Below are 26,828 nucleotides of genomic sequence, written 5' to 3'. Positions count from 1 at the left end.
ATATCATATCATATCTTCTGACTTTTTCATTGTTTCAAGAAGGAGATTAAGCCTGGGCCCTATGACTTCATCTTGACAGGGAGCAGAAGTCTTTTTTTTTTGCTTTTTAAGGTAGCACCTGCAGCATATAGAGGTTCCCAGGCTATGGGTTGAATCAGAGCTACAGCTGCTGGCCTACGCCAGAGCCACAGCAACACCAGATCTGAGCTGCATCTGCAACTTACACCACAGCTCACGGCAACACTGGATCCTTAACCCACTGGATCAAATCCACAACCTTATGGTTACCAGTCAGATTCATTTCCACTGGCCACAGCAGAAACTCCATGAAAGCAGAAGTCTTGATGCTGGGTTCTTAATTCAGGCTTGCAGTTATGTAGAGTTAGCTTGCTTTGGGCTCCCACTTCGGGAATATTGTAGAGCACTACTGATTCCTCATCTCCCTCCATTCCCACAACTATTGGATTCCAAGGATTTAAATAGTGTGTTTCACTAATGTCTTGGAATCTTCTTCCAAGCCACTGACACCTGTTTTGCAAGCTTGATTTTTTGCCTGTTTTGCTGTTGGCACCTGTGAGAGAGAATATAAATATTGATTGTGAGGTGCATTCTGATTTTATATATGCTAAATTTTGAAAAGTTGTTCCTCAAAGAATCAATTAAGTACCAACTCGAAGACTAGCTTCTTATCAACGTGCAGCAAATAAAATTAGTTTTTTTCCTATCTTGCTTTTTGTCAAATGAAAAGTCCCATACCTTAAAGTATGTTATGAGATTTATCTACTGATGTTTATAGATGATAACATAAGGAAAGGTTGCCCTGGGTAAACACATTGGGAACACAGTGGGTTACATTGTGTAGAATGGATTTCTTTGGATAAGGGGTCTTAAGAAACTAATTAATGCACTTGGGAATCTCCATGATTAGGTTATAGTATGTTATATTTCCTTGCATGTTTTAACTTAGATACCTTTCTCAGGAAACATTTTGTAGGGCTAGTGCTTTGTCATCTTCATCACTGATTTTGTGGTATGTAGTATGCAACCTAACACTAGGAGACACTCAGAAAATTATCTTGGGTTAAAATAATGAAGTTTCTGATTGCCTGATGACCTTCCAGTTGCCCGCTAGCTCTTTACAAACCAAAGAAGAATAGTCCATGACTCTTCCTGCCCCTGGTGTACTTCTGACTCTTCAGGTTGGCACCAGCCTGAGGTCTTTGCACTCCTCTTTTACCTGGAAATTGCTGGAGGTCATCTGGAGACATTGCATTCTCACCTGGTCTGTTCTCTCCTACCCAATAACCTTCTAGAAGGTTATCCTACCCAATAACCTTCTAGGCCCTTGGGGAGTATACGAAGGCCACTGTATCATTCAAAAGCTAGGGTTGATGCCTCAGTGTGGAGAATGTGAGTCACTTCTCAACAGAACATGCCCTGAGCCATGTGGGAATCAGAAGACCATTGCCAAGCCTGGCAGGGCAAAACAGAAAGCTTTCCTTTGTCTTGCACTTGACTTGATCTGTGGATAAACAGACTTTCTATTTCTAGAAAGTCCATTGTTTTAACTGCTTTGAGTTTCTTTTGTGAGATTAAAAACGCTTGTCTTTATGCAGGTCATTTAAACTATGCAGGCCCATTCTGAACATTTGATGTTCCTTTTCTATATCCCCGTTACATATTTTATTCTTATATGCCACAAACTCTTAGCTATCCAAAATTCAACCTTTTCTTCAACAATTCCTGACATTAAAAACAGCCAGAAGTTTGTACTGTGAGTTGACTATTCAATATTATAGAAAACTTGATAAATGTAACCTTTTAGGGAAGGAATTGAGAGCATATGATTTTTCTTTCTCATTCAGTTGGCTGTGCACTAGGGGCCTTGAGGTAGTTAAAATCATCAAAATAAACAGTATTTCAGTTCCTGTCCTTAAGGAGACTTGGAATAGAGAGAGAGAAAAGATGATATTTACAAAATACTGTGTTTCAGGCTATATATATCTATATATAATATACATATCTATAGCCATAGCCGTATGTGTTCATACAATATTATGAGGTAAGTGTTGTTTTCCCTGTTTTAAAAACAGAGGAACTAAGGATAAAGGAAGTTAAGGAACTTATGAGATTCATTTATGAAATTTAAATTCTTCCAAAGGCAGGATGATAGTGTTAAGTTTCAGAGAAATAACACCTTATGTTTACATGGCACTGAAGAATTTCACTTTCAACCTAAATCATTCTGTTTACATACCTTTTGGGATTCTTTTACTTAAATGAAATTCTAGGAATAGGATGGCAGGGTATAATATTGTAAAGATATATGTAGAACAGAGAATCCCACAGAGCTTCTGAATGTGCTGGTGAGTTTACAAATATGTGCCTTTCCCTTGCTTTCTGGAATGCCTTCCTGTTTTTTGACCTTGGGTTTACTTCTCAGAGGCTTTATGTCTTGGTCGTAAAATTGAGATGGTAGCATCTTTTTTGCCCATATTACAAGTTTGGGTGAAGGAATAAACAGTATAATTTAGGTGAAAGTGAAACATTTCCGTGCATGTAAATATAAAGTATATCTTGTCACAAATGGAGTTCTAAATAAGAACGCCTGTGATGCATTTGGGATGCATGTAACACCTCTAATTTTTTCACAAATGTATGTTTGGGGATTGCTTTTAATGAATTTAGGCTCAGTTTTCAAGTAGGATGAAAATTAATTCATTTTAAAATGGTCTGTAATACAATCTTTTTTAATTTTCAAAATAAAGAGGGTGCGTGGAGAGAATGAGACACTTCCTATATACATATATATTATTAGATGTAGACAGTGTGAAGGATATTAAAGAACTGGAAAGCATGATCTCTGCCCTGGAAAGATTAAAAAACACAAATGTGTTGTCTTCTATTCTTATCTGCCCTATTCATCCAAGACAGTTACTTTGCTAGAAAGAAGTCCAAATTTTGATGTAGTAAAGTCCTCCTTTGAACATTAGAATATATTTTCTGGAGTTTCCGTCGTGGCACAGTGGTTAACGAATCCGACTGGGAGCCATGAGGTTGCGGGTTCGGTCCCTGCCCTTGCTCAGTGTGTTAAGGATCCGGCGTTGCCGTGAGCTGTGGTGTAGGTTGCAGACGCGGCTCGGATCCTGCGTTGCTGTGGCTCTGGCGTAGGCCGGTGGCTACAGCTCCGATTCGACCCCTAGCCTGGGAACCTCCATATGCCGTGGGAGCGGCCCAAAGAAATAGCAAAAAAGACAAAAAAAAAAAAGACTGTTAAAAAAAGAATATATTTTCTTTTTGTAATTCCACACAACTTCTTCAATCGAGAGAAATTTGAGAATAAAAGATCAGGTTTTAAAATCAGAAATGGAAGTTTGCAATCAAAATTCATGATTTAAAAAAAAAAAGCCAGATTCCCCATGAGCTAGCTAGTGACCAGCTTTTTTGGCATATTTTATTTTGAAGAAAGTAGAAAATTTTATTACCACATATTGATGTTCACATCTCAAACACTTTTTAAAAAGATTATCGTTTGGAGACATATGTAAGTCAGTACCTCTGTGGAGGAGACAGTCAATAATTTTGTATCAAAATGATGTGCTTTTAAGATTTTGCTTTGTTTCTCTCTAGTGGATGACACAGTGGTTGCCATTCCCTATGGAAGCAGACATATTCGCCTTGTCTTAAAAGGACCTGATCACTTGTGTAAGTAAACTCAGTTGTTCTCCTTTGAGTATTTTAGTCATTATTATTATTGTTTGTCCCAAAGAAGTTTAACATTCAGAGATTCAAATCTTAGTCCTACATCATAATATGATATTTTGAGTGCTTCTACTTATCTTTTGGTTGCCTGAGGAGATAGCAGAAACCTTTGTGGTAATTACCTATAACTACAGTCATGCTGAAAAACACAAAATAGATGCTCCCAATAGGTTGTTCATGAGTTGAGCACATGTTTTTGATTTTGTGAATATTACTTCTCATTCCTGCTCTTCTTCCTCCAATCAAGCTCAATCTTTTTCTTGCCTCACCTCTTTTTCTTCTTCTTCCCAAGCTTTGTTCCCTCTCCTTCATTCTTTCTCTTTTTATTCCAACTATTCTGTTCCATTCCTTTATCTATTTATGGAAATGTAGCAACACCAAACAGTCTTAGCCCCATGGCATTTGAAGAAAACCATGCAGTATGATTAAGTATCCCATGTATTAAAAATAATTTAAGACTCAAACATCTTAAAAATAGCTATTGGGATTCAGGATGGAAGGGTTATTATAACCCCGAAGATCAAATGGCATCATGGCATCACCAGAGTTTGTGCCAGAATTGATCTTCAGTCATGCCAATCCAGCAGTACACAGCCACATCTTTTTTTAAATTTTTTTTAATAATGATTTTTATTTTTTCCATTATAGCTGATTTACAGTGTTCTGTCAATTTTCTACTGCACATCAAGGTGACCCAGTCATACGTACATGTATACATTCTTTTTTCTCACGTTATCATGCTCCATCATAAGTGACTAGATATAGTTCCCAATGCTATATAGCAGGATCTCGTTGCTTATCCATTCCAAAGGCAATAGCTTGCATCAGACACATCTTTTTATTATCACTATTTAGTGTTTATTAGATGTCAACCTGTTAGATTACAGGCTGTAAACCAGGGAGGGGGTAGAAGAGGATGTGCTAGTATTTGCTGTTCACTGAAATACTTTGCTTCAGCTGGTCCCATGAGCATTTCTGATCTCCTCCGCTCTGATTGCTCCTAGCTTCCTTGAAAGTCATTTATCATCTTCTGCTTTCTTCCCTCCCACATACATGCCTTAAAAACCAATTTAGGTAGCAAGCATTATCTTTTGGCAATTGGATTATAAATGAAATCATTCCAGAAAGATAAACAAAGAGGGAGACAAATTGGGGCCTGTGAAAGTTCAGACAGCCTACTGAATTCTTTCAAAAAATAAAAATAAATACATTTCATGGGAAAGGTAGGATTTAAGAGGTCATGTGAAGTGGAGGAATAAATAAGGTACAGTTCAGGCAGAGTCAAAAGATGCTGATAAGTCACCTTATATGGATCCAAGCCCTTTTCCAACCCTGACCAACCCAGAAATATATATTGTTCCCATGCCAGAAGATGATATATGTGTGTACACTATTACCATTCAAATGATTTGTTTTTTCCCTTGAGAATTAGACAGAATTAACTGCTGGTATAAGAACCTCAGTCAAAATCAGTATTTTTCTGAACAGTGACAGGCTAAAATAAAACAAGCAGACCAAGACTATTACCAAGTGGGGGACTTAGTCCTCAATGCAAAAGAAAAGAACCCGAAGGAATATATATAAGAGGAAAATTCATTTTTATAAATGTATTAGCCTCCAAGATTTCCTAAGTATGTGATCACTAAGAAGCTGAAGAATTGGCCTTATTTGGTTTAATTGCTCCAAGGATTTGATAGGTAAAGCCTCAGATGCTATTCATGGATGATGAAACGCAAAATGGAATTTGCTTTTTCCCCCAACAGACATATTATTGATAACAGATGTATAGCTGAGGAAGCTTCTATTTTGTTTTTGTATTTGGAATGTAATTTAGCAAAATGTATGTGTGAGTAAGTGATGCCTTATTTATCTTGCAGCCCTTTTGCCCTTCACTCCCAGAAGCTGGCCCAATATGGGACCAACCTTAAATGTTTAGAGCCAAACACCAAACCAGAACAAATGTAGGCAATCTCTCCAGGCCGAGGTCATCATTTTTTTTTTAGGGCCACACCCATGGAAGATGGAAGTTCCTAGGCTAGGGGTCAAATTGGAACTATAGCTGCTGGCCTAGGCCATAACCACAGCAACGCCAGATCCAAGCCGAGTCTGTGACCTACACCACAGCTCATAGCAACACCCAGTCCCCGACCCACTAAGTGAGGCCAGGGGTCAAACCTGCATCTTCGTGGATACTAGACGGATTTGTTTCCACTGGGCCACAATGGGAACTCCCCCCTGTTCATCTTTAATCAGAGATACCTTGGGAAGGACAGCTGAGAGCACTGCCAGTGAAAGTAAATCGGGTACTCAGAGTTTTAAGAGTTTTCCAAAACTGAGTTAATTTATGTCCTAGAAATACTTCCACGATGAGTGCAAATACAGGGAAGGGAGCTGGAGGAGTAAAATAGAGGAAGGAGATACAAATGCTCTCCTTTGATGACAACAACTATGGTTCTCCCACTCCACCATTCTCTCCATGTGCCTGGTATCCTTCTGTGAGGGCCTTTCTGCACCGGGGTGGGCAGGGGGCAGGGGAAGCAGAGGGAGGGAAGCCAGATCTACACCCAAAGAGGGGCTGCACTGCTTCATATGAGGGGCATAGGGATTTAGTTGGACACCAACCTTTTCCACTTGTTGGTATTCCTTCTAGCAGAGAACTTGAAGTAGGCAACATCTAGAATAACTGAGTGAAAATCATTAGGTACCTTAGTACCTCCAGAGACCTTAAAATTGCCCAGAATTGTCCTTAACCCCCCAAACCCTAATCTGCAAAACATATAAGAGAGGCGTCATTCTGATTATGTATGGGGGTAGAAGCTGCAGAGCCCTACCCAGGCACCCCACATTTCTGCTAGAGAATCCCTGCCAAAACCAAGGGTCTTTGTGCAAGTTTTAGAAACCTTTGCTAGACTCAATCTATCTATATTCCTTCCTGCAGCAGGCAGTTATTCTAAATCACCTCTTAATCACATGAGAATTTAACCTGATTTGAAATATATGTCATAATTACCCTCATGCCCTGCATGCTCTGATTTCCTAAAACAAAAGATGCCTCCTAGGCTTCATCATTGGGTGGATTCAGATCACAATGCACCAGGAAACAAGTTCTTCTCTCTGTTTGAAGTTCTTATGAAATATCATATACATACACAAGACTGAATAAAATAATAAAAAGAGTTTTAAAAAGCCAGAGAAGGAAAATAAGTTATTTTCCTGTCCTTACATCTCTATAGTTTCCTCACCTTGAGCAATAATACACATGCAGTAAGTAACCAGAAAGTGTAAATAAATAAAGGTAGTGCATGAATATGAAATCACACAGTAAGTGCTGCAGGAACTCAAAGAAGAATCCTGGGTCTCACAGAGGAAACTACTATATTCTAAACCGAGGCCCATAAAAACCCAAATCAATAAAATATGTATGGGAGATGGTTTAGTCAAAGGAATAAGACTGCCGTAAAGTCAGGTACCCAAATGAAGTTGAGGGAATCATAGATTTTTTGACAGAGAGCCTTGAATACTTGGCTAGTAAGTTTTTAGTAATTTCATTTGCTGCATAAATTCCTGCATGACCCAGAAGTGCCTATATATTTTGTTTCCATCACGCTTCAATTGTGTCAGTCATATTAAGAATGATAGTTCTCCCTTACACAGCTCTAGACTCTGTTGCAGAATGTGCTTGCATGTGGTCTATGGTCGCCCTGGGAACATCTTTCTCTCCTCTTCATGTGTTTGATTATGTAGATCTGGAAACCAAAACCCTACAGGGGGCTAAAGGTGAAAACAGTCTCAGCTCTACAGGCATCTTTCTTGTGGACAATTCTAGTGTGGACTTCCAGAAGTTTCCAGACAAAGAGATACTGAGAATGGCTGGACCACTTACAGCAGATTTCATTATCAAGGTGAGCCCATTTAGGTACCTTGTTTTTGAGCTACATCCAAACTGATGTTACTAATAATCCCCTGAAGAGAGAAGAACTTTAGGTTTTGACATAGATTTGGAAAGCTTGGTAAAAAGGAAATGTTTAATTCAAGGGTGTTGAGCTACATCCTAGACTTTATAAGAACATGCAATAATTTTAAGTTTACAGAGAAAAAATATTTATGTATATTTGTGTTTGGGTGAGTTAATAAAAAGATCCCGCTCAAAAAGCCAAAATATCATTAGTAGAGGGATATGACCATCATTAAAACAAGTTAGGATATAGTCATTGACTCATATAAGGTGTCCTCAGTCAAAGAGAAAGACAAATTAATGATCCATAGACTTGGTCATGCTTCCAAATGCAAGCTCTGTTTTCTCTTGTCCTGGCAACAAGACCATGTTGTTTCCTTCCATAAGAGCTTCTCTACCTTTCAAGGTAATATAAAACACATTGCTGGAAGCAACATACACATTCTGTAGTAAAAATGCACACACTAGAAGTATGTTTGGGAATCACAATAAAATCAAACATATATTTTTCCTTCAGTAGGTCAAAAGGACCTGAAGGATTTCAGCTGTAAAGCTGTAAAACTTGTCATGTGTCCAGGACTTCATAAATTTTTCATCATGGGACCTGGAGCCAGAGGACATTTGATTTAAGTTAAGGCATTATGACCCTATGGCAGCTGGAAGGAAGGATGCATATAGGAAAATGGATGGGCAGTGAGGTTGCATGGAAGAAGAGTACCAGAGTTCTAGCCTCTATCTCCATCTACATGGTGGCTCTTTTTCAATCCAGTCCAGATGCCAGCCACATGACTGTGAACAAGAAGCCACAAACCATCAGAGATAGCTCACAATAGAAATTATGTTGTCGGGAGTTAAATAATTTCAGTTAAACAAAGAAATACAATAAAAAAAAATGGAGAGATATCTTAATTTTTTGAAGCCCTAGGGTACTCTTGAATAAACCACTTACAATGATTTCCTAGTGGCCTTGTAAGACTTAATACACATACTGAAAATACAGAATTGAATTTAAATAATACTGCCCACATTTGAGCAGTTCACAGCATTATCAAATGCATTTCATATGTCCAGCTGCCTTCTGCATATCACCACTTGGAGGCACAATGTCCAAAATTGGGCTTGTCTGGCCCCAGAATCCCGCTTTATCCTTTTATATCTTATCTTATGGAAAAACACCCTATTCCCTTAGTTAATCAGAAACCTGTGGTTGACAGCAATTCCCCTTCTTCTGTAAACACCTAGTTAGACTTTCAACTTTGTCAGTTATTCCTCCATACCATCTCTCAAGACTGTTTCTTCTCCATCCTTTCTGCCACTGTCTTAGTTTACATCTTTGTATTTCTTACCTAGATTAATACCGTGGACTCTGACTTAGTTTCCCAGCCTCTGATCCATGGTCCCTGTTGCCTTTCAGAGTGAGTTTGCTAAAACCACAGCTCCCCCACTCACGATCCTGTGTTGCCCCTCACCTCCACTCATTGCTTTGGGGCTAAAATGCAAATCCCTAGCACAGCACCTGTTACTCTCAATAATCTGGATTCTGTATACCTTTCCAACTTCACCTTTGACTTCTCCCCTCCTGTTTCAGCCAATCAAGTGGCTCACAAGGCCCCCCAGTATCATGCTCCCTCATGATTTATTACCTTTGCATGATGCCATGCCCTCTGTCTGTGATGCACTTTTCTTTCCTTCCTTTATTTTCTTCACTAACTCATACTTGGACTTCAGGACTTTATCCTTCCAAAAGCACTCTGTGACTTGACTCCAAATTCCAGTTTACATCACATCTCCCCTCTGTGTGTTCCTCAAGGGACCATTCTTCATGACTGTCTTCCTATCTCCATTAGAAACAAAACAAACCACACACACACACACACACAATAAACACCAACAAGTGCTGGATGAATCAAGGACTTTTACCATGGCAATTGTTGAAGTGGGACAGATGTGACATCTTCATTTTACCTGCAAGGAAACTGAGCCTGAGGGAAGCTCACTGATATGTCCCAGCTCATGCCAGTGATAAAAGGACCAAAAATCTCATCTCCTTGCTTTTGGCCCAAAATTCTTTTTAGTTCCTGCACTGCTTCTAAGAGGATATTTTTTCTTTTACATGTAAATATACATACTAAAGGAAAAACAAACTTTGAAGACATTTTTGAGACTTTCCTAGATACCTAGACACTTTCCTAGATACCTGTTTCTTCTTTCATAAACAGGCTAAGCTATCATTTTAGTGATTTTTGTACTGTATCCTGTTTGGTGACCTAGCTTCAGATTGCAAATGACAAGAGATTAAAGTTTCATTAGAAAAATATCAGAATCAAATACATTTAAATTTTTTTCTAAAATAGATTATATAATTTATTAAATCCTCTTACTGAAACTTGAAAATGAGCCAGATAATAGAAGAAGACAAAGGCAAAAAGAAGCAAGTTACCTTTTTTTTCCAGTGACATAATGAAGCAACCATGCCTTCCCTAATTTTGTGCAAGAATAGCTGAATATGAAATATTACCATTTGCTTATTTATCATCTTTCATGATTAATGTGCTTAGAAATTATACACACTGTTTGTAATTGTTTCCTTCAGTGTCATTCAAAATATAATCTCTTTTGCATTATCCATTGATTTAAGCAACAATTTCCTTTCTGAACGAGATACATAGGAATCAGAATGGTCATTTGTCAACATCTGCATGGAAGTTTATTGCCAAAATAACGTTTTTGTTTATTTGAAAGAAAAAGACCTCTTTGCATGAAATGAAAATTTTTCTCACAGTGAGAATTGTTATAGATTACCATTGGGTCCAAAATTATGTTTTGGAATCTTCTTTTTTTGGCCATCTTTAAAAATTGACTAAGCTTTCATCTTACTTCCAGAAGGGGAGGGCAGGTCTTCCAAAAATTCATACTTTGTAATCAGCTGTACAAATATTTTTGCCAATGCTAGTGCAGAGAGGTAGAAGGGATAAGCTCTCTAGAATTTTGTATATTCTCCTGCTTACTGGGGATGTGACCTTGAGTATGTTGTATTACCTCCTTGTGTCTATTTACTCATTTGAAAAATGGTTACAAAATATCCCCTCATAGAGTCTTTGGAAGGAGTTGAATTAGATTCTATGTATAAAAACAAATGGAATCAGGTGATTTCTTTCCATCCTTTTCAGATGCTTTGACTTCTAGCATCTGACTTATCACAATACTCTGTCTACACAATTGCAGAAAACTGCTTCTCTGAAGATGGCCAGAGGCTGATTGATTTATGAATAGTACATTCAGGAAAGTTTGGCAGATGTAGCTTTAATACAAATGGATGTGAGTGCAGACTGCCTGTGACACCTGGAATCACATTAATTGTTAGAGAAGATTGGCTATTGGCTAGATGGCTGGCTGGCTTAATTTTCCGTTCTTCCCGTACCATAGCATGTACATCTTTTCCATGTAGATTCATAAAAGATAATGACCTTCCCAGATAGAAGAGGATTTTTGTCAGTCACAGTTCATACTTTATTAGAACTCCCAACTTAGCTCTGCTTATGAAAGCAGCTAAGGTATACTTACGCACATTCGAATTTGTGCCCCCTTTTAAAAATTTAAGAAAGCCATATTTGCTAGAGAGAAAAAGGATTAATGAGTACCTAAGACATCAAAGAAGCAGAAATACAGAGCAGAATAGTAAACAATCGGTATACTCAGAATTAAGAACACTGATTGGCAGTTCGTGCACTGACAACTAGAGAACAGTAATTTCCTACAGAGGATAATTCTAAATGCATCACATTTTATTCATTGGGGAATTTGGTTAGGAAGGTTGACATCATCTCAATTTTTACCTAAGTAGCTTATGTAAATAGAAAGCTGGTAGTTTCTGTTTGCACAATTAGAGTATTAAGCAGAGATGATGCCTTCATATTTCTTTCTGGACAGCACTGAGCATACTACTACTACTACTACTAATAGTACGTAATTCAGCAGCTCCCAAAATTGTTTTTATTAAAAGGGACCCCCTAGATGTAAACTGCACAAGCAAAGTTACACAAATTCACTTCCTCAAGTAAGTTTGTAGAGCTTCCCTGCATTTCCCTTTTTCAGGAAATGCTTCACACACAGGACAGATTGACTTTGAAGTATGGTATCTGCCCTCTCTTAGCTCATAATGCCATTTGAAAGATAAAACACTGAATAAGAAATTTTGAAAGAGTGATGCATATAATTATGTACTAAAATAAAATGAACAGATAGTAAAAGCTATGGCTAACATGTTCCAAGCTAATGTGATGAAGACAGACTTTGTGTGATTTGGGAGGCCTGTGAATCTCAGGTAGGATTGAAATCATCAATTCTTTTCTCAAGTGGAGGCTGAGCTTTGGCAAATGTCGAATCCCAGGTTGGTTTTGTCTTGCCACCTAACACGTCTCTAGATGGCCTACCCCATATTAGTCAATGCATGTTCATACAAAGGGAAAATCATTGCTGTAAGCCAAACATTCTAGAGCAGAAGAGTCTAAATTAACTATGGGGGGCAGAGGTGGGGGAAGGAAGCATGTAATAAACAGTAATTCATTTTCCTACCCAATGTTTACATGTAGTGGGTGTCCCTCAGTAAATATGTTCCTTTATGCTAATCTATTCCAAGAGTTTAGAACTGAGTTAATTACAATACACTGCATTTCATGTTGGGTTCCCCATACTGTTTTACCAATGGAACATCTATGGTTAAGATACAGAGTCAGAGAACCAACTCCCACCTTTCTCTGATGCTGAGAGTAGCAGACCCCTGCCCAATCATAGCCCCCATGGCTCTACTCTGGTCCTTTCTTTTCTGCCCTCCTTATCCATTCAAGCACTGAGATGGTCCTTCTAGTAGACTCCAGTTTGCTCTGCCTCAGCATCTTTGTCCTACATATCACTTCCACCTCTTTGTTCCTTAGCCAGCATTACACTCATTATTTCCAAAGAAGCATCTCTGATCTACTGCCCTACTCAAAAGCTTTGGGCAGTAAATCTATAACCAGCATCTCTCATGCAACCCTGAGCCAGGAACCATGGGCTGAACTATTGTGTATCCCAAGAGAGAGGTCTGGAATTCTAGGAGTGCTAGAAAACTCTCTAAGAAGTGTAAAAGTTAAGTTGAGTGCTAACAATTTTTTTATCACTATTTTTCCTGGATAACCCCTAATCTTAGTGTCTCTAACTAAAGCAGTGGAATAATCAAGTCTATGTTTTATTCCAATGATAACTAGCATTTTTACAAGTCCTTTCTGCTACAGCATCCTGCCTAAAGAGACAGCTTCCAAAGGAGCATTGAAAGTACTGCTGGGTGAGGGCTGCATTATAACAATACTGCTTCTTTTCATGAAGTCTATCAGCATTATCTATTTTCCTAGTATTTCATCAACAATAAACGATCAGCAACATCTTTAAGAAAACTGGCAGAGATATACAAAAGGATAACTCTTCCAGAGATTGGTCACAAATAGTAGTTTGCAGTTCCAAAAGAGCTTGAAAAAAAACATGATCAATATATAATTCATTTGTTTCTCCATTCATGCAGTCATTTATTCAGCAATTGTTTGGACACCTGCTTTGTGCGGTACGCTGTATATGATGCTGAAGAATAGTAAGTGAGATAAATGATGTCTGCCTTCTTGTAGTTAATGGATATGGAAGAGAAAGGCAATAATGTAACAACTATATCGATCTTAAGTATCTGTAAGCACATGAGTGCTATAAGGAAGGTATTACTGTCATTGCATGTTCTTGAAAGCCCACAAAAGCATTTTAAAATATTTTTACAGTTTCTTGAGGATTTGCTTTCACCTTCCAACACTAGACCAGCCCCAAGTTGAATATAGTAGAGTAGACTGAGGCATTTGATAAACAGAATCACCTGCTTTCCATTTTATTCCCTTCCTAGCAGGCAAACCATCTCCAAACCCTCCCAAATCATGACATCCCTGACTACCCTTAGGGCAGGTGACCAAGTTGAATACCTTTGAGGGTCCCATTTCAGAGCTTTATAATGGAAGGTCCACCCACAATTCCCTCTCAGCCACCTCTCCTCATGCCTAAGCAGCAGCTTAACTGCAAGCAAGGTGGGTAGAGTATCATTGACTGCCAACTCCCATGCTGGTCCTTCCAGGGCAAAAGTTTCTACAGCATCTGAAAGAGAAAAGAACCTAGTTGGTGAACATCTGAAGGCTCACAAACTCCCCTTTCCCAACTGAGAAGAAGCAGTAGGTCATTTCATAATTCTTTATCTGGAAGAGCCTATGTGCACTTGATGTATTTCATGGGTTTGAAATCTCTCCTTGATTTCTTTGATTTTACATGGACTTCAAATTCAGCAATTGCCCATGTACACATTTATACCGCCCTGCAGCTCTATCAAGAAAGCACTATCAACTGCTATGGAAAGTGATCAGATTTTTTTGTCTTCCCGTTTACTTCCAGGGAGAGAAATCATTATATTGAGTTAAAAACACTGAACCATTGTAATTACAGGAAGAAAAACTTGGTTCATAACATTCATTTTCCTTATTACTTGAAGAGGTCAAAATTACATATGCCAGATGGTTTAGCTCCCTAAAACAAAATTCTAGTGTGTCAAACTGAAGCTTTCAATGTGCACTTGAGAACCAAAACCTGATGTTTGAGGATTTAGGGTTTATGAAGCTCCAGACCTAATGATAACATGGGTCCCAGCAGCCCAGAATTAATAAAAACAGGAAAGAGGAACGTGGTGGCTCATCTCTGTAAGCAATAATTAGGCCATTAAAGTTAGACATCCAGTTAGCCTCTTCTTTTTATTTTAAATATTTTTTCTACTCTAAAATGTAAGGGTAAAATTAAGACAATACTGACAAGAGTTAAGGATACCAGCAAAGATAGATGTCTCTGTCTTCACAATGCTAATAAGATTGTTTGGACCATGAATAGAATGACAGCTTTAAAGCCAGGCAGACCTGCATTCAAATCTCTGCTCTGCTGTTTCCTTGCTGTGTAGCCTTGAGCTAGCCACATAACCTCTCTGAGCTTCATTTTTTTTTTCATTGTGATGTAAATGTGAAAGATAATCCAGAGCAGTCTTAAGATTCAATTTAATGTAAATGAAATGTCCCTTGCACATTGCAGGGATATAGTAAGTGCTGATTGTTGTGGTAGTTGTAGCTGTTATTGTTAAAGAAAGTTAGAGTTGAGGTTAGGGTTAGGGTTAGGGTTAGTTGTAGAGAAGGGAAAGGCAGGACTGCTTTCAGGGAGGAAGGAATCAAGCAAGATTATGTGGTCAGACAGAAGTTCCCTTGTGGCCCAGTGGGTTAAGGATCTGTCATTGTCACTACTCTGGTGCAAGTCCAATCCCTGGTCTGGGAACTTCCACATGTTGTGCGTCTGACCAAAAAAAAAAAAAAAAAGAAAAGAAAAAAAAAAAAGAAAAATTTTGTGGTCAGATATTTGGATGCATCATGATGGTTTCATCTATTTGAAATAAGATGTCGGTGTTATATCATCTCTTTTCAAATCTAGGCATTGAGAGTCTCCACATTCATGGTCATTGTCCATTATTTTCATGAAACTCATTGAGAACTATTTTCTTTCTATGCTGCTTGTTTTCTTTCCTTCAACATGGTGTGTAATAACCCTCCCACTTGACGCTAAAACTCCTTGTCATTTATTCCTTCCTCTGTGGGCATGTGGTGCTTTTATTGATAATTCCTAGGGAGCTGAAAAAAGGACCTGTTCGTGTTTTGCCTCTTTAACCAGATGTAAAGATAAGCCCAGACTACAGATATTCCAGAACAAGGTTTTGCCAAATATTTAAATATTCTATCTTCCTTATTTTGAACCCCCCCGCTCCTGCAACCCACATGCTTTCCTAGGACTTAGTTTAATTAATAGCAAAATAGCCCATCTCTCCATATCTAAATACAGTTTCTGGCCTTTTTATTTTTTTGCAGCGCTTGTGTTTAAATGAGAGACCTCTTATAATAGCTTTCCAGCATGATAACCACACATCCCAAGAGAGCTATCGGCTTTTGTGAGCTGGGGGGAGGGGGGGAAGAGCTTTCCAGAGAATGTGATTAATACTACCTCCCTAAGCAAGCCATTAGATATCCTGTATCTGACACATAGGACTGAAAAATATTAATCTGTAGGCCACGCTCCCCTTTTGTGAAAGACACTGTATTGCTTCAGCTGGTTTTGCTTTAAAGTAGGGAATCGTATCACTGTTGATTCTAATTAGGAAAGAGCTGGATGCTCCATGGGTCAGAATCCTGGCGTAATAGGAGATATTCTGTTGCTTTTGTTTCTTCTTTATCCCTTCCAGTCCTTCTAGATTTTCTGCGGAACATTTCACATTCTCATGCAAACTCCAAAAACTGATCTAGTGTTTAGCACCTATTCCCTATTTCTTCAGGGCTTCTGTTTCCCTCTGCACTCTAGGTGTTTAATCCAATTTTTAAACTCAGTAGCAAAAAAAGATATAAGGCTACCTTTTTAAAAAATCTGAAACCGGAATCTATAACTTTATCCTAGAGAAAACACAATCGGGACAGTGCTAAGACTTTAAATAATTAACAAAGACTTAGAGGAGGCAACTCTGCTGACTGACTCTTCTCTAATTGCTGTGATGGGATTGGACTTAAGAGATGGTTCTCTCAGTTGTCCATGGAACTTCTTTTAACATAATAAATGGTCCAAGGCTTGCCCTTGCCCACCTGTCTAACCATTGTGTAACATCATTTTGCCTTCCTGAAATCAAGGCATTTTTCCTGTTGGATATTTTTTTCTTTCAGTTTGAGTTTGTTTCCTCAACCTTGTACTTTTAAATCATTAAAGAATTATTGCCTCATAGCCCCCATTTTAAAATACAAAGGAGCTGTGAGTTCCATAAACACATGTTTTATTTGAAATAAATGCTTTTATAATATAAGTTGGTGTTTTTTCAAAGTTTGATTTTTTGGATTGTCTGCATTTGAATTCCCTGGAGCTCTGGGCTGGAACCCCAGGAATTTGTGTTTTACCCAGTTTGCAGCTGGTAACTTTGCACATTAAGATATATGAATCACTAAATTGCCAGGACATGCCAAGTATGTTTCTGTGTGGGAAGAGCTACTTAATTCTTTAACTCCTTTTTGTCTCTGAACCAGTGACAGTATCTTTAATTTTTCTTTTTTTTTTTTTTTTTTTTTTTTTGTCTTTTTGCTATTTCTTTGGGCTGCTCCCGCAGCATATGGAGGTTCCCAGGCTAGGGGTCCAAGCCACCAGGCTACACCAGAGCCACAGCAACGCAGGATCCGAGCTGCGTCTGCGACCAACACCACAGCTCACAGCAACACCGGATCGTTAACCCACTGAGCAAGGGCAGGGACCGAACCCGCAACCTCATGGTTCCTAGTCGGATTCGTTAACCACTGCGCCACGACGGGAACTCCTTTAATTTTTTTTAACCTACCACATTTATTATTTTCTTCAAACAAATTGTCTATTTCTGAACCTACATTGAAAAATCCATATAATTTTACCAAAGAAGTTAGAAATTAAAAAGAATGAAGGAATAAGTGGCTTGGGTTACAGTCCTGCTAGAATCACAAGTTGAGACATTGTCATCCTGTGTTCTGTGGCAACAGACTGAGAAGGTAATGATGGTGATGGTGCATGCAGAGACCATTTGCTGGTTAGATGGTAAGAAGAGTGATACCGCCTTGTCTATTCTCTCCCCGTGCCGCCCTTCACATAGCCTGAGACTATCAGTACTGTCACACATCCTTATCCAGGTTGCAAGGGGCCCAGAGGGCACCCATCTGTCACACCAGTTTCTCTACTTTGCCATTGTTTCCTGCAGATCCGCAACTCGGGACCCACGGACAGTACAGTCCAGTTCATCTTCTATCAGCCTATCATCCACCGATGGAGGGAGACGGATTTTTTTCCATGCTCAGCAACCTGTGGTGGAGGTAACCGTATTCATTTAGCCTTGGAGCTCTTCACATTTATGAGGGAAGTCTCAGCTCAGCTTGCCAGGATAGAGTCACTTCAGCATACACAGTGTGAATCAGATCCTTTCTTGGGGGGGGGGCCAAATCCTGAAGCCTTCCCATCAGGCAGATACCTCCATGTAGATACCACTTGACCCTCTTCTGTGTGTAGAGTCCTGTCAAAGGAAATGGTCTTTTCTTCTTTCCTTGATTCATGGGAGCCCAGGACAAACACTGTCATAGCCTGGCAGCAGCTTAGTGTGCAGGTGATTCTGTTCATTTGGGAGTAAACTACTTATCAGGTTGAATGAACTTATTCAGTAATCTAGTGAAGAGTGTTTGTCACACCCTCTCCATAGCATGTGTCCCAGAAGAATCAACCATTAACTTAATCAAAGGAAATAGTTTTTTACTGGAAAAAAAGTCATTGTACCATAGAATTTAGGCTTAGTTATTTTTTGGCTCAACCCTGTCATTTATGCAGGAAAAGGAAGGCCACTTGCCTAATTTATACGTGAAAATACATCTCTCCTGAAAAGTCATCAGATGAGTTCCTGTCTCTGCTCTATATCATGTCTGTAACATGAACAGCATTTTGTGTTACTGGAAAAAGGGTTTTCACCCCCTTTTCTTTAATAATTACCAAAATGACTACATAATTATTGCTTTGAGTTATTTTATAATAATTTATTTAGTCATGTCCTTTTAGAAGATCATTTAGTTCATTTAAACTTCTCTGTTATAATGTAATGAATAACTTAATACCTAAGTATTTTTTTCCTTTCAAATTGTTTCCTTGGAAGAAATTCACGGGAGTGAGTTTCAGAATTTTTGTGGCTATTGGCATATATGACCAAAATTCTTTCCAGAAGGGTAATAAGCAGTCTATGAATATTTTAGTTTCATTGCCAACTGAGTCAGTATTTTTGGACTATCATTTTTTTAAGTCTTGGTAATTTAATAAGTATAAAATTGTATGTATATGCCTTTAAAAATGAGCACATGAAATAAATTCTAGTTCCAGCTTCATGGAAGTCTGTTAATTGGCTTGCTTTAAGTAACTAATCCACATAGGTTAGGGTTATTTTGACAAAAGGAAAGTACCTGAAAATGGAGACAAATGATTATCCATTAATTTTTGTAAAACAATAAGAACATATGATACAATTCATCTTCAGCTGTGTTACCTGTGTCTACCTAATATGAACAAACCATTAAGAATGAGGTCCTATAGAGCAATGTTAGATTTTACCTTAAATCAGTGTTAAAAATACCTTCAAACACTTTCATTTGGTTCTTGAATGAATTCAACATTTTAGGCATTTCATTAAAATAGTCTTTCCAGTTGCTCTGTGATGAATAAAAAAATTACTTTAAAAATAAAGTGTCAATTACTTTGACGTTTATGGGAATATGTTATTTTGATTCATCTATTAATGAATAGCACAGGAAGTAGTTTCAGAAAAAGAAATTTAAGGAGATAATTTTTTTCATCTTTTCTTTTTATATAAAAACCATGTTTTCTGAGAAGTAGAAATACAGTTAATAGACTCACAATGCCATTTTCACATAGATTCGCTGTTGAAGTATAATTTCTGTAGCCTTGATAATGGCTTGCTATATAATAAGACAATTAATGTTAGATTCAAAACTCTGGGCTTTATTTTCTTTACATCTAAGTGAAAAGGGGGAACCATCAGTAGGTTTTAAATGTTGTGAGCTATCAAACATTTTCCTCAAAGGCTGTTTTACTAAGAAGCCAGGTAAAGGATTACTGCTCACAGAGAAGATCTGAAGAATGTAAAAACCAGCCTTCCGCCCATTTCGTGGACCACAGTTTGAAAATTGCTAAAAAAATTATCTCTAAATTACTTTTTTATGTTTCTGGTTCCAAATTAAACTAGTTGACTATTTTGCTAAGTGTAAAGAATTGCTACTCCAAATACATTCTGAAACATTAGAAAACACAATTATCTGACATATGCAGTCATTTATTTCATTTTTATTCTAAGTTTTCATTTCAGACACTCTTAGAACATCTTCACAGCCATATTTTTTTTTAATTTTATGGCTGTACACATGGCACATGGAAATTCTTGGGCCAGGAATTAAATCTAAGACACAGCTGCTGAGGCAATACTAAATCCTTTAACCCACTGCAATGGGCAGGGGATTGATCTCTCACCTCAGCAGCAACCTGAGCCACTGCAGTTGGATGCTTAACCCACTGCACCTCAGCAGGAACTCCACACAACCATATTTTTAAGCTGACAAATTATGATGTTTAAAATTCATAATCTAATGGGAGTTCCCATTGTGGCTCAGTGGTAACAAAACCAACTAGTATCCATGAGGATGAAGGTTTGATCCCTGGCCTAGCTCAGCGGGTTAAGGATCTGGCTTTGCTGTGAGCTGTGGTGGAGGCTGGCAGCTCCAGCTCCTATTCGACCCCTAGTCTAGGAACTTCCATATGCTGCAGGCATCCCCTTAAAAAGCAAAAACAAACAAATTCATAATCTCATATTTATTGTTTACCTAATGTTGTGTGCACATTTTACTACAATATAAATTCTGTCCTTGAGTAAAAATTATTTTCTGGAAACTTGTAAAATAGCTTGACAATAGATGACAAATTATCTGCTTTAAGTATAATGTAACTGAAAAAACAAACATATTTACTTACATAAGTATCAATTTCCTTTTTGATTTTTTTTATAAGACAAAAAATTAAATGGAAGCTGTTCTTATCCATTACTTTCCATGCTTTTCCTCTTTACAGTAAAATTGTTAAAAGGTCTTTTTTAGGTCTTTAATGATTAAATAATTTATGTGGGTGGTCTGAACACAGCTTTAAGCCAGGAAGTCTGGTTTATAAGCCTCCTTCTCATTTCCTAAAATCTTTTGCAAGATTTTTAACCACTGAAAATCTGACTTCTTAACACTTACTTAGCAATAACAATATTCATCCACTGCCCAGGGAAAATATATTTTGGAATTTATCGGGGTTAGAATGATAAAAGCAGCCTAATTTTAAGAAATGCTCTGTACACATTTATTTTTCACCCCAAAAATCCAAGTCCTCATCACCAGCCTTGTCCATAGGACACGAAGGAGTTAGGTAGGAAAGGTAAAACCTATGATGAGTAGAATTAAGTATTACTCAGCCACACTATTTTAAAAAAATATTGGCTAGAGACTTAAAGAGAAATGACGAAAGATTTTGAAACAAAAATTGAACAGCAGGAGCTGTTTTTTTAGTTGTGTAGGGTAACTTGGAATTCATGATGGCTACTGCTAAAGCCTTAGTCACCCATTTATTCAACTTAACCCATTCAGGTTGAATTTAGGCAAAGAAAAAAAAGTTCCCAGCAGCTGGCAGAACCCAATCCAATCTGATATCCCATGGTCCCCCAGTGACCAAGGGGAGTGGCCTTGGTGGTTTTTTTTTTTTTTGGAGGCAAGAAGGGAATTTATTCTCCCTGATGCCTCAGGTACAAGGGAGACAATTTTGCATGAGATGGTTGATAAATAAATGCTGATAATCTTTTTTGGATGCAGAATTTTGTGTTAGAATTTTAGATTCTACAAAACAAATTCGTAAGAATAGTTCTTACAACAGAATCTTTTTTTGGGGGGGGTGGGCAAGTCTGTGGCATATGGAAGTTCCCAGGCTAGGGCTCTAATTGGAGCTGGAGCTGCTGGCCTACACCACAGCCACAGCAATACAAGATCCAAGCCTCATTTGCAACCTACAGCGCTAGATCTTTAACCCACTGAGTAAGGCCAGGGATTGAACCTGCATCCTCATGGAGACTAGTCAGGTTTGTCACCCACTGAAACACTACAGAACTCTTACAACAGAGTCTTATAATCTTGTTATGCTCTTTTATAGTTCAAGCCCTATGGTATAATTTAATTATTAAAATTAGATTGGAAAAATTCAATATCTGTGGCCTGTAAAAAGTAATGAGCCTTTTATTTATCTGTCTCTTGTCTTGAAAATGACTGGAGAATTGGGGAAGAATTTCCATTAATATGAGATGGCCAAAAAAGCTGAAGGGATTACAGTGCATTGATCTGTGCATTTAAGCTTGCCTGAATGTTTTGATACTACTGCAGGTTACCAGCTGACATCGGCTGAGTGTTATGATCTTCGGAGCAACCGCGTGGTTGCTGACCAGTACTGTCACTATTACCCCGAGAACATCAAACCCAAGCCCAAACTTCAGGAGTGCAACTTGGATCCTTGTCCAGCCAGGTCAGTCAGATTTGCCATTTTGTTTACCATGATCATAAATCAAGTTCAAATAAGCTTTGTAAACTAAAATTGTTTTAATGAAAAATAAAATGATGTGAAGACTAAAGAAGTGCTGCTATCCAGTGCCTATTCCTAAGCAGGTGTTATTAGAACCCATGCCCTTGACCTTCCTGGTAGAAGATGCCATCTCAGGGTCCAGCGGTTTTCCATTTGTAAAGCTGCTGGTGATGGACTCTGCACAGGCCTTTGCTCTTCTGATTTCGTTTTATTCTGGTGACTTGTTTCTGATCTTAACAAATGTGATGGCACAGTGTTCTCAGGGTTCCTTCCTTTTTTAATTCAGCCACCTGGTCACTGAGATGATCAGACCAGATCCTACTTCAGAGTCGCATCTCACCCATTTGAGCCCACAGTGGGCCACACTGATGAACTAGAATCAAGACCAGTCTTAGAGAAGTTCTTCCAGATTTAAATAAACTCAGCCTTCAGTGGAAAGAAAGCAGGACTTATTTCTCTAATATATATTTTTAAAGGTCTTTTTAATGAGGAGCTTTAAAGAGACACTTGACACATTCCCATATGTTTGCTTTGGGGAAACCATGCAGTTATTTGCAGGATCAAGAATCAGACTGACAAATGAAATATCTCAGATGCTTAGTAGTCGGAAAGTGCAGGTTAAGAATTTTTTCATGGCAGGAACATTTGCCTTTTTAGTTGCAACGCTTCCTGGTAATTCTCTTTTCTTAGCCTCAACACGTGAGAGAGGATATATGAAAGCTTTTCTCCTACAAAATGAAATTTGAAGACCAAAAGATAGAGAATCCTTTGCAAGACCCTTAGACTCCTGAGAAATATCTCAATGTTATTTTTTTAAATCATAGCATACTAATTGTATAGTCATAAAACAAAACTTTGAAGAGTTAAAATACTGCATGAGCAATGGGGATGAAAATCATTCTATCTTTAAATTGTAGGCCAGGCAATTTTAGTTTCTCTTTTCTGCTGTTAACTTTTGAAAGTTTCTTTTCTTGTACTCTTTCTGCCTCACATTCATGAATTCTGAATTCTCCATATGGTGGGAAATTGCTATGATTAATTTACTCATAGAAACTACGAAACCTAGCTGATAAAAGTGAACTCAAAATAATAGGTTTTCATTAGAGAAGCAGAAGAGATATTTTATAAACATATAATTTAGGTGAAGTTTAATTTAGCTTTGTATTACATGAGGCAATTATGTATAAGAGATTGGATATTGTATAAAGACTAAATGAGGTGCTAAAATTTTGCTTGGATCTCTTTATTTTAGAAATATTAAGGGCTTGAGGTATTTTTAGCTGGCATCACTCTCACTCAACCCCATTTTTAAAATATTCTACTTGTTATACATCCTTATCCCTATCTATACCAGGAAGGCCAGTGTGTGAAAAGCATAATTATCCCAATTTTAACACGTCACCTCAGCCATAGAGAGACTTGGAAGGTCTTACACACAAATGCATGAAAATGTATGTGTGTGTTTCTAGGAGAAAAGAGGGATACACTTCCCAAAACTGTGTAAAGATTTCCCCCCACTCATAAAAAAACTTCAATGAAGAGAAGGCCATGAAAAACAGTTGTGCAGTAAAAGCATTTTGTTAACAATTTTAACAAATTGTGTTTATAATCAGAAAAAAAATTACTTTTTTTCCCCGGGCTTCTGAGTTTTACCTGTTTTTTCTGTTGGAGTCATATTTTTGGCTGGTTTCTTATTATTCAAAAGCAAAAGGCCATGCTACATTGAAAGAAGTTTGTGCAATTTATGCTTTTTTCTATGTCTATGTTATTATAAAACATCTAATACAGCACATGAATAAATGTTGGGACAGGTGGCTGTTAAAAAAAGAGAGAGAGAAAAGTGAGAAAAGGAGAAAGAAAAAATAGGTTAGAAACAAATGTCAGGAAGCTGCTTTTTTATTACAGAGATAATTAAACAAAGCTGTAAAAATTAAGACTTAGCAGTAGGAGAGGTTAAAGAGGAAACTGCTTTAGGAAATGTTGTGCTAGTCTGAGGATAGAGTCCTTCAGGACTGCAGTGAAATTCACTGAGCTCATTTGCATACCTGGGATCAAAGCAACCTTTCTGAATTCCAAGAGAAAATAAGAAGTAAAGATCTGAGAAAAGGAAATAAAGGGACTGGGTAAAATAGGTCCGCCCTCTCATCAGACATTGCAGAATCAGACCCTCAAGGAACTCTTTCTAACTATGGATTTAACTGTCTAATAGTAAAATCAAGAGTGACACAGTGAAATTAAACCAACACCTTTGTGTCCAAAATTAAAAGCCTCTCAAAGTGAAAACACATGTTTTAGGACAGATAAAGTCACATATTTTGGCATTTAAGAAGAAATTTATTTTATCTAGCCACTGAGATGTTTCTTCACTTTTCCTGTATTAGGCTAGGATTTTTGGCCTATTATTTGACAACAAAATCCCATTTAGATAGCCATGTTTACTTCCTGGCAAAATTGGTAAGTACCGTGAATAGCAAAAGGGGGCACTAAATACGTCTGCAACCCAGGGTTCATTACTTTACCCTTCTGGGTCACTTTTCTCACCCACAAGTGGAGGTGAGAGAGCTATTTGTTGAATTAAATTAGTGATTTTCAAACTGCCTATAGATCCTGTTGTTCCACAGAGTTGTATGATTAAACTTCATTTTCTATCTTTTGAAGCATCTTTAAACAATAACTCCAAAAACTATATTCAAACAAAAACTAATTTTAACTTGTTCAAGCTAAGCTGACTTGTAAAAATTGCTGCAATAATAGTAAAAAATATTTTACTACCAAAGGAAATATTTCAGCCCTCATTGTTAAGTTCTTCAATTATGTCTATTTAAATCCCATTTGGCTCAGCAGATTAAGAACCCAACTAGTATCCATGAGTATGCAGGTTTGATCCCTGGCCTTACTCAGTGGGTTAAGGATCTAATGTTGCCACAAGCTGTGGTGTAGATCACAGATGCAGTTTGGATCCCATGTTGCTGTGGCTGTGGTGGAGATCTCAGCTGAAGCTCTGAATCGACTTCTAGCCTGGGAACTTCCATATGCCTCAGGTGTAGCAAAAAAAGGAGGAGAGGGAGGGAGGAAGGAAAGAAGGGAGGAAGGAAAGAAGGGAGGAAGGAAGGAAGAAAGGAACTAGAAAGAAAGAAAAAGTATTCCAAGATTGCAAGGAGAGCTATAAAAACTGTTACAATTAGCAGCCACTTCTCTGTGATAAGAATTTTATCATTACTACACATCTAAAACCAAAACAAACTGGAAGTAAACTAGATGTGATAAACATCAGCCATAATCCTTGATACCCAATTTTTCTATTTACCAAAACAGCCCCACTGTTCTCATTAATTTACTTTATAATAAATACATGTCATACATTTGAACTAATGAATGACATCACTTACTCATTTCACTCACCAACAACATCCACTGGTTTCCATGGTTGTGGACTATCTTACCTAGCAGTTCTTGGGCTAAAGAGATTGTTGGCATCTATCCTATTCTTTCCATAATAATTTTTATGTTTTATAGCTTTTTTCTCATTCTTAACGCTAACTCAGAAATGTTGATAAGTTAAAAGTCTGTAATGAAAACAATAAAATTCACTAATAATCTTCAGTGCCCTCAGATAATCACTATCAATGCTTTTGCTCTATTTCTGTCCAGATTTGTCTATGGCTCATAACATAGATTTAAAAAAATCATTCTGTATATATAATAGACACTTGGAATTCAATGACCTAGCATTCTCGCTCTCCACTCTTCTAAAGTAAGCCCAAAGGTCCCTAGCATGTATTAATCAGGTGTTTTGCTGAGATAAGAATTTGAGTTCTTTTCACTATGACCAGCCATTGAGCCTACCTGGCTGGCAGCAGTTCCAGTTCAAGAGAGCAGTGTTGCTCTCTGCTGGTGTCACTTATGCAGTTATTTATATGAAGTGATAAAATACTTTGTTTCCTATCCAAAAGCAGCCTCAAAAAGAAGGCCAAAACAACGCTTATAGTGGAAGGGAAGAGAAAGTGATGTTAAAAATTTAACGACTTTCAGCTAAAATTAGGAATATTTCTTGCTGGTGACTCAAAGCTATGACATCATTAATCCCATCATACATGCTAAACCCAGTACAGTGTATGCTCTGGTAGTGGTCTCAACTTGGTCCAGATGCATGCTCCTCCAAGATGTCAGAGATCTGGACATGTTTAACTTGTTTTCTGCTTCATTCATTCAACAGTGCAGTTGCTAAGACACTTGTGATCTTATCAAATATAAAATCCTCCTTGGCTCTGCCATGCTATATTCATAGCTTCTTTTTTACATGAGGGGAAATTATTTGTTTTAACTCATCACCTGCTGGTTTATGCAAAGGTTTGTGTCATTGTTGCCTCTTGGATGAAGGGTAAAGTCTATCATGTGGCCAGAAAGCCTCCAAATGTATGCCTGTGGTTCAGCAAAAATAGAGAGGCATCATTTTAGTTCAGCTAATAAGCACCTTATGTTTTCAGAGTGTCTTTAAATATAACAAAGACTACATTTGGCCTTACGTATCTCAGTCTAGGAGACTTTGTAAGACTGTTAAATCTGTCTGGGGGAAGTTGTGCAAGATGTTGTTTGTGAGAAGATCAGAGAACCACCTTTTCAGGGTTTTTTTTTTTTTTTTTTTTGGCACAGACTTCTGCTTTTTCCCTCCAAGGCAGTAATGAAGGGGGCTTAAATTGGCAAGAGTTGGATAAGTGAAAAAAGCTCTCACTCATCACACTATCACAGTCACAATCATTAGCAAACAAATCTTTTTTTAGCTGAAACTGCATCCAGACTCCCCGCTTCCCTCAAG

The 26,828-nt window shown here is 37.8% G+C and overlaps 1 protein-coding gene across 28 annotated transcripts in view; it reads left to right on the top strand.

Annotated features, from left to right (window-relative positions):
- ADAMTSL1 (ADAMTS like 1) overlaps window positions 1–26,828 on the top strand; it is a 1,005,193-nt gene that overhangs the window by 708,847 nt on the left and 269,518 nt on the right. For all 28 annotated transcript variants that reach the window (XR_014821152.1, XR_014821138.1, XR_014821132.1 and 25 more), the window contains 4 exons: window positions 3,631–3,705; window positions 7,507–7,664; window positions 17,565–17,676; window positions 21,817–21,955. Coding sequence is in view for 11 of the 28 variants with exons in the window: in XM_084984414.1 (XP_084840540.1) it covers window positions 3,631–3,705; window positions 7,507–7,664; window positions 17,565–17,676; window positions 21,817–21,955 (484 nt within the window). In the remaining 17 variants the exon portion in view is untranslated. The remainder of the gene's footprint in view (window positions 1–3,630; window positions 3,706–7,506; window positions 7,665–17,564; window positions 17,677–21,816; window positions 21,956–26,828) is intronic.

The sequence above is a fragment of the Sus scrofa genome, chromosome 1, assembly GCF_054392235.1.
Source record: "Sus scrofa isolate SSC_HxYL_T2T_F1_AM1 chromosome 1, Sscrofa_HxYL_maternal_Yorkshire_Landrace_v2.0, whole genome shotgun sequence".
NCBI lineage: Eukaryota > Metazoa > Chordata > Mammalia > Artiodactyla > Suidae > Sus > Sus scrofa.
This window is presented reverse-complemented; position numbering and strand designations above follow the sequence as displayed.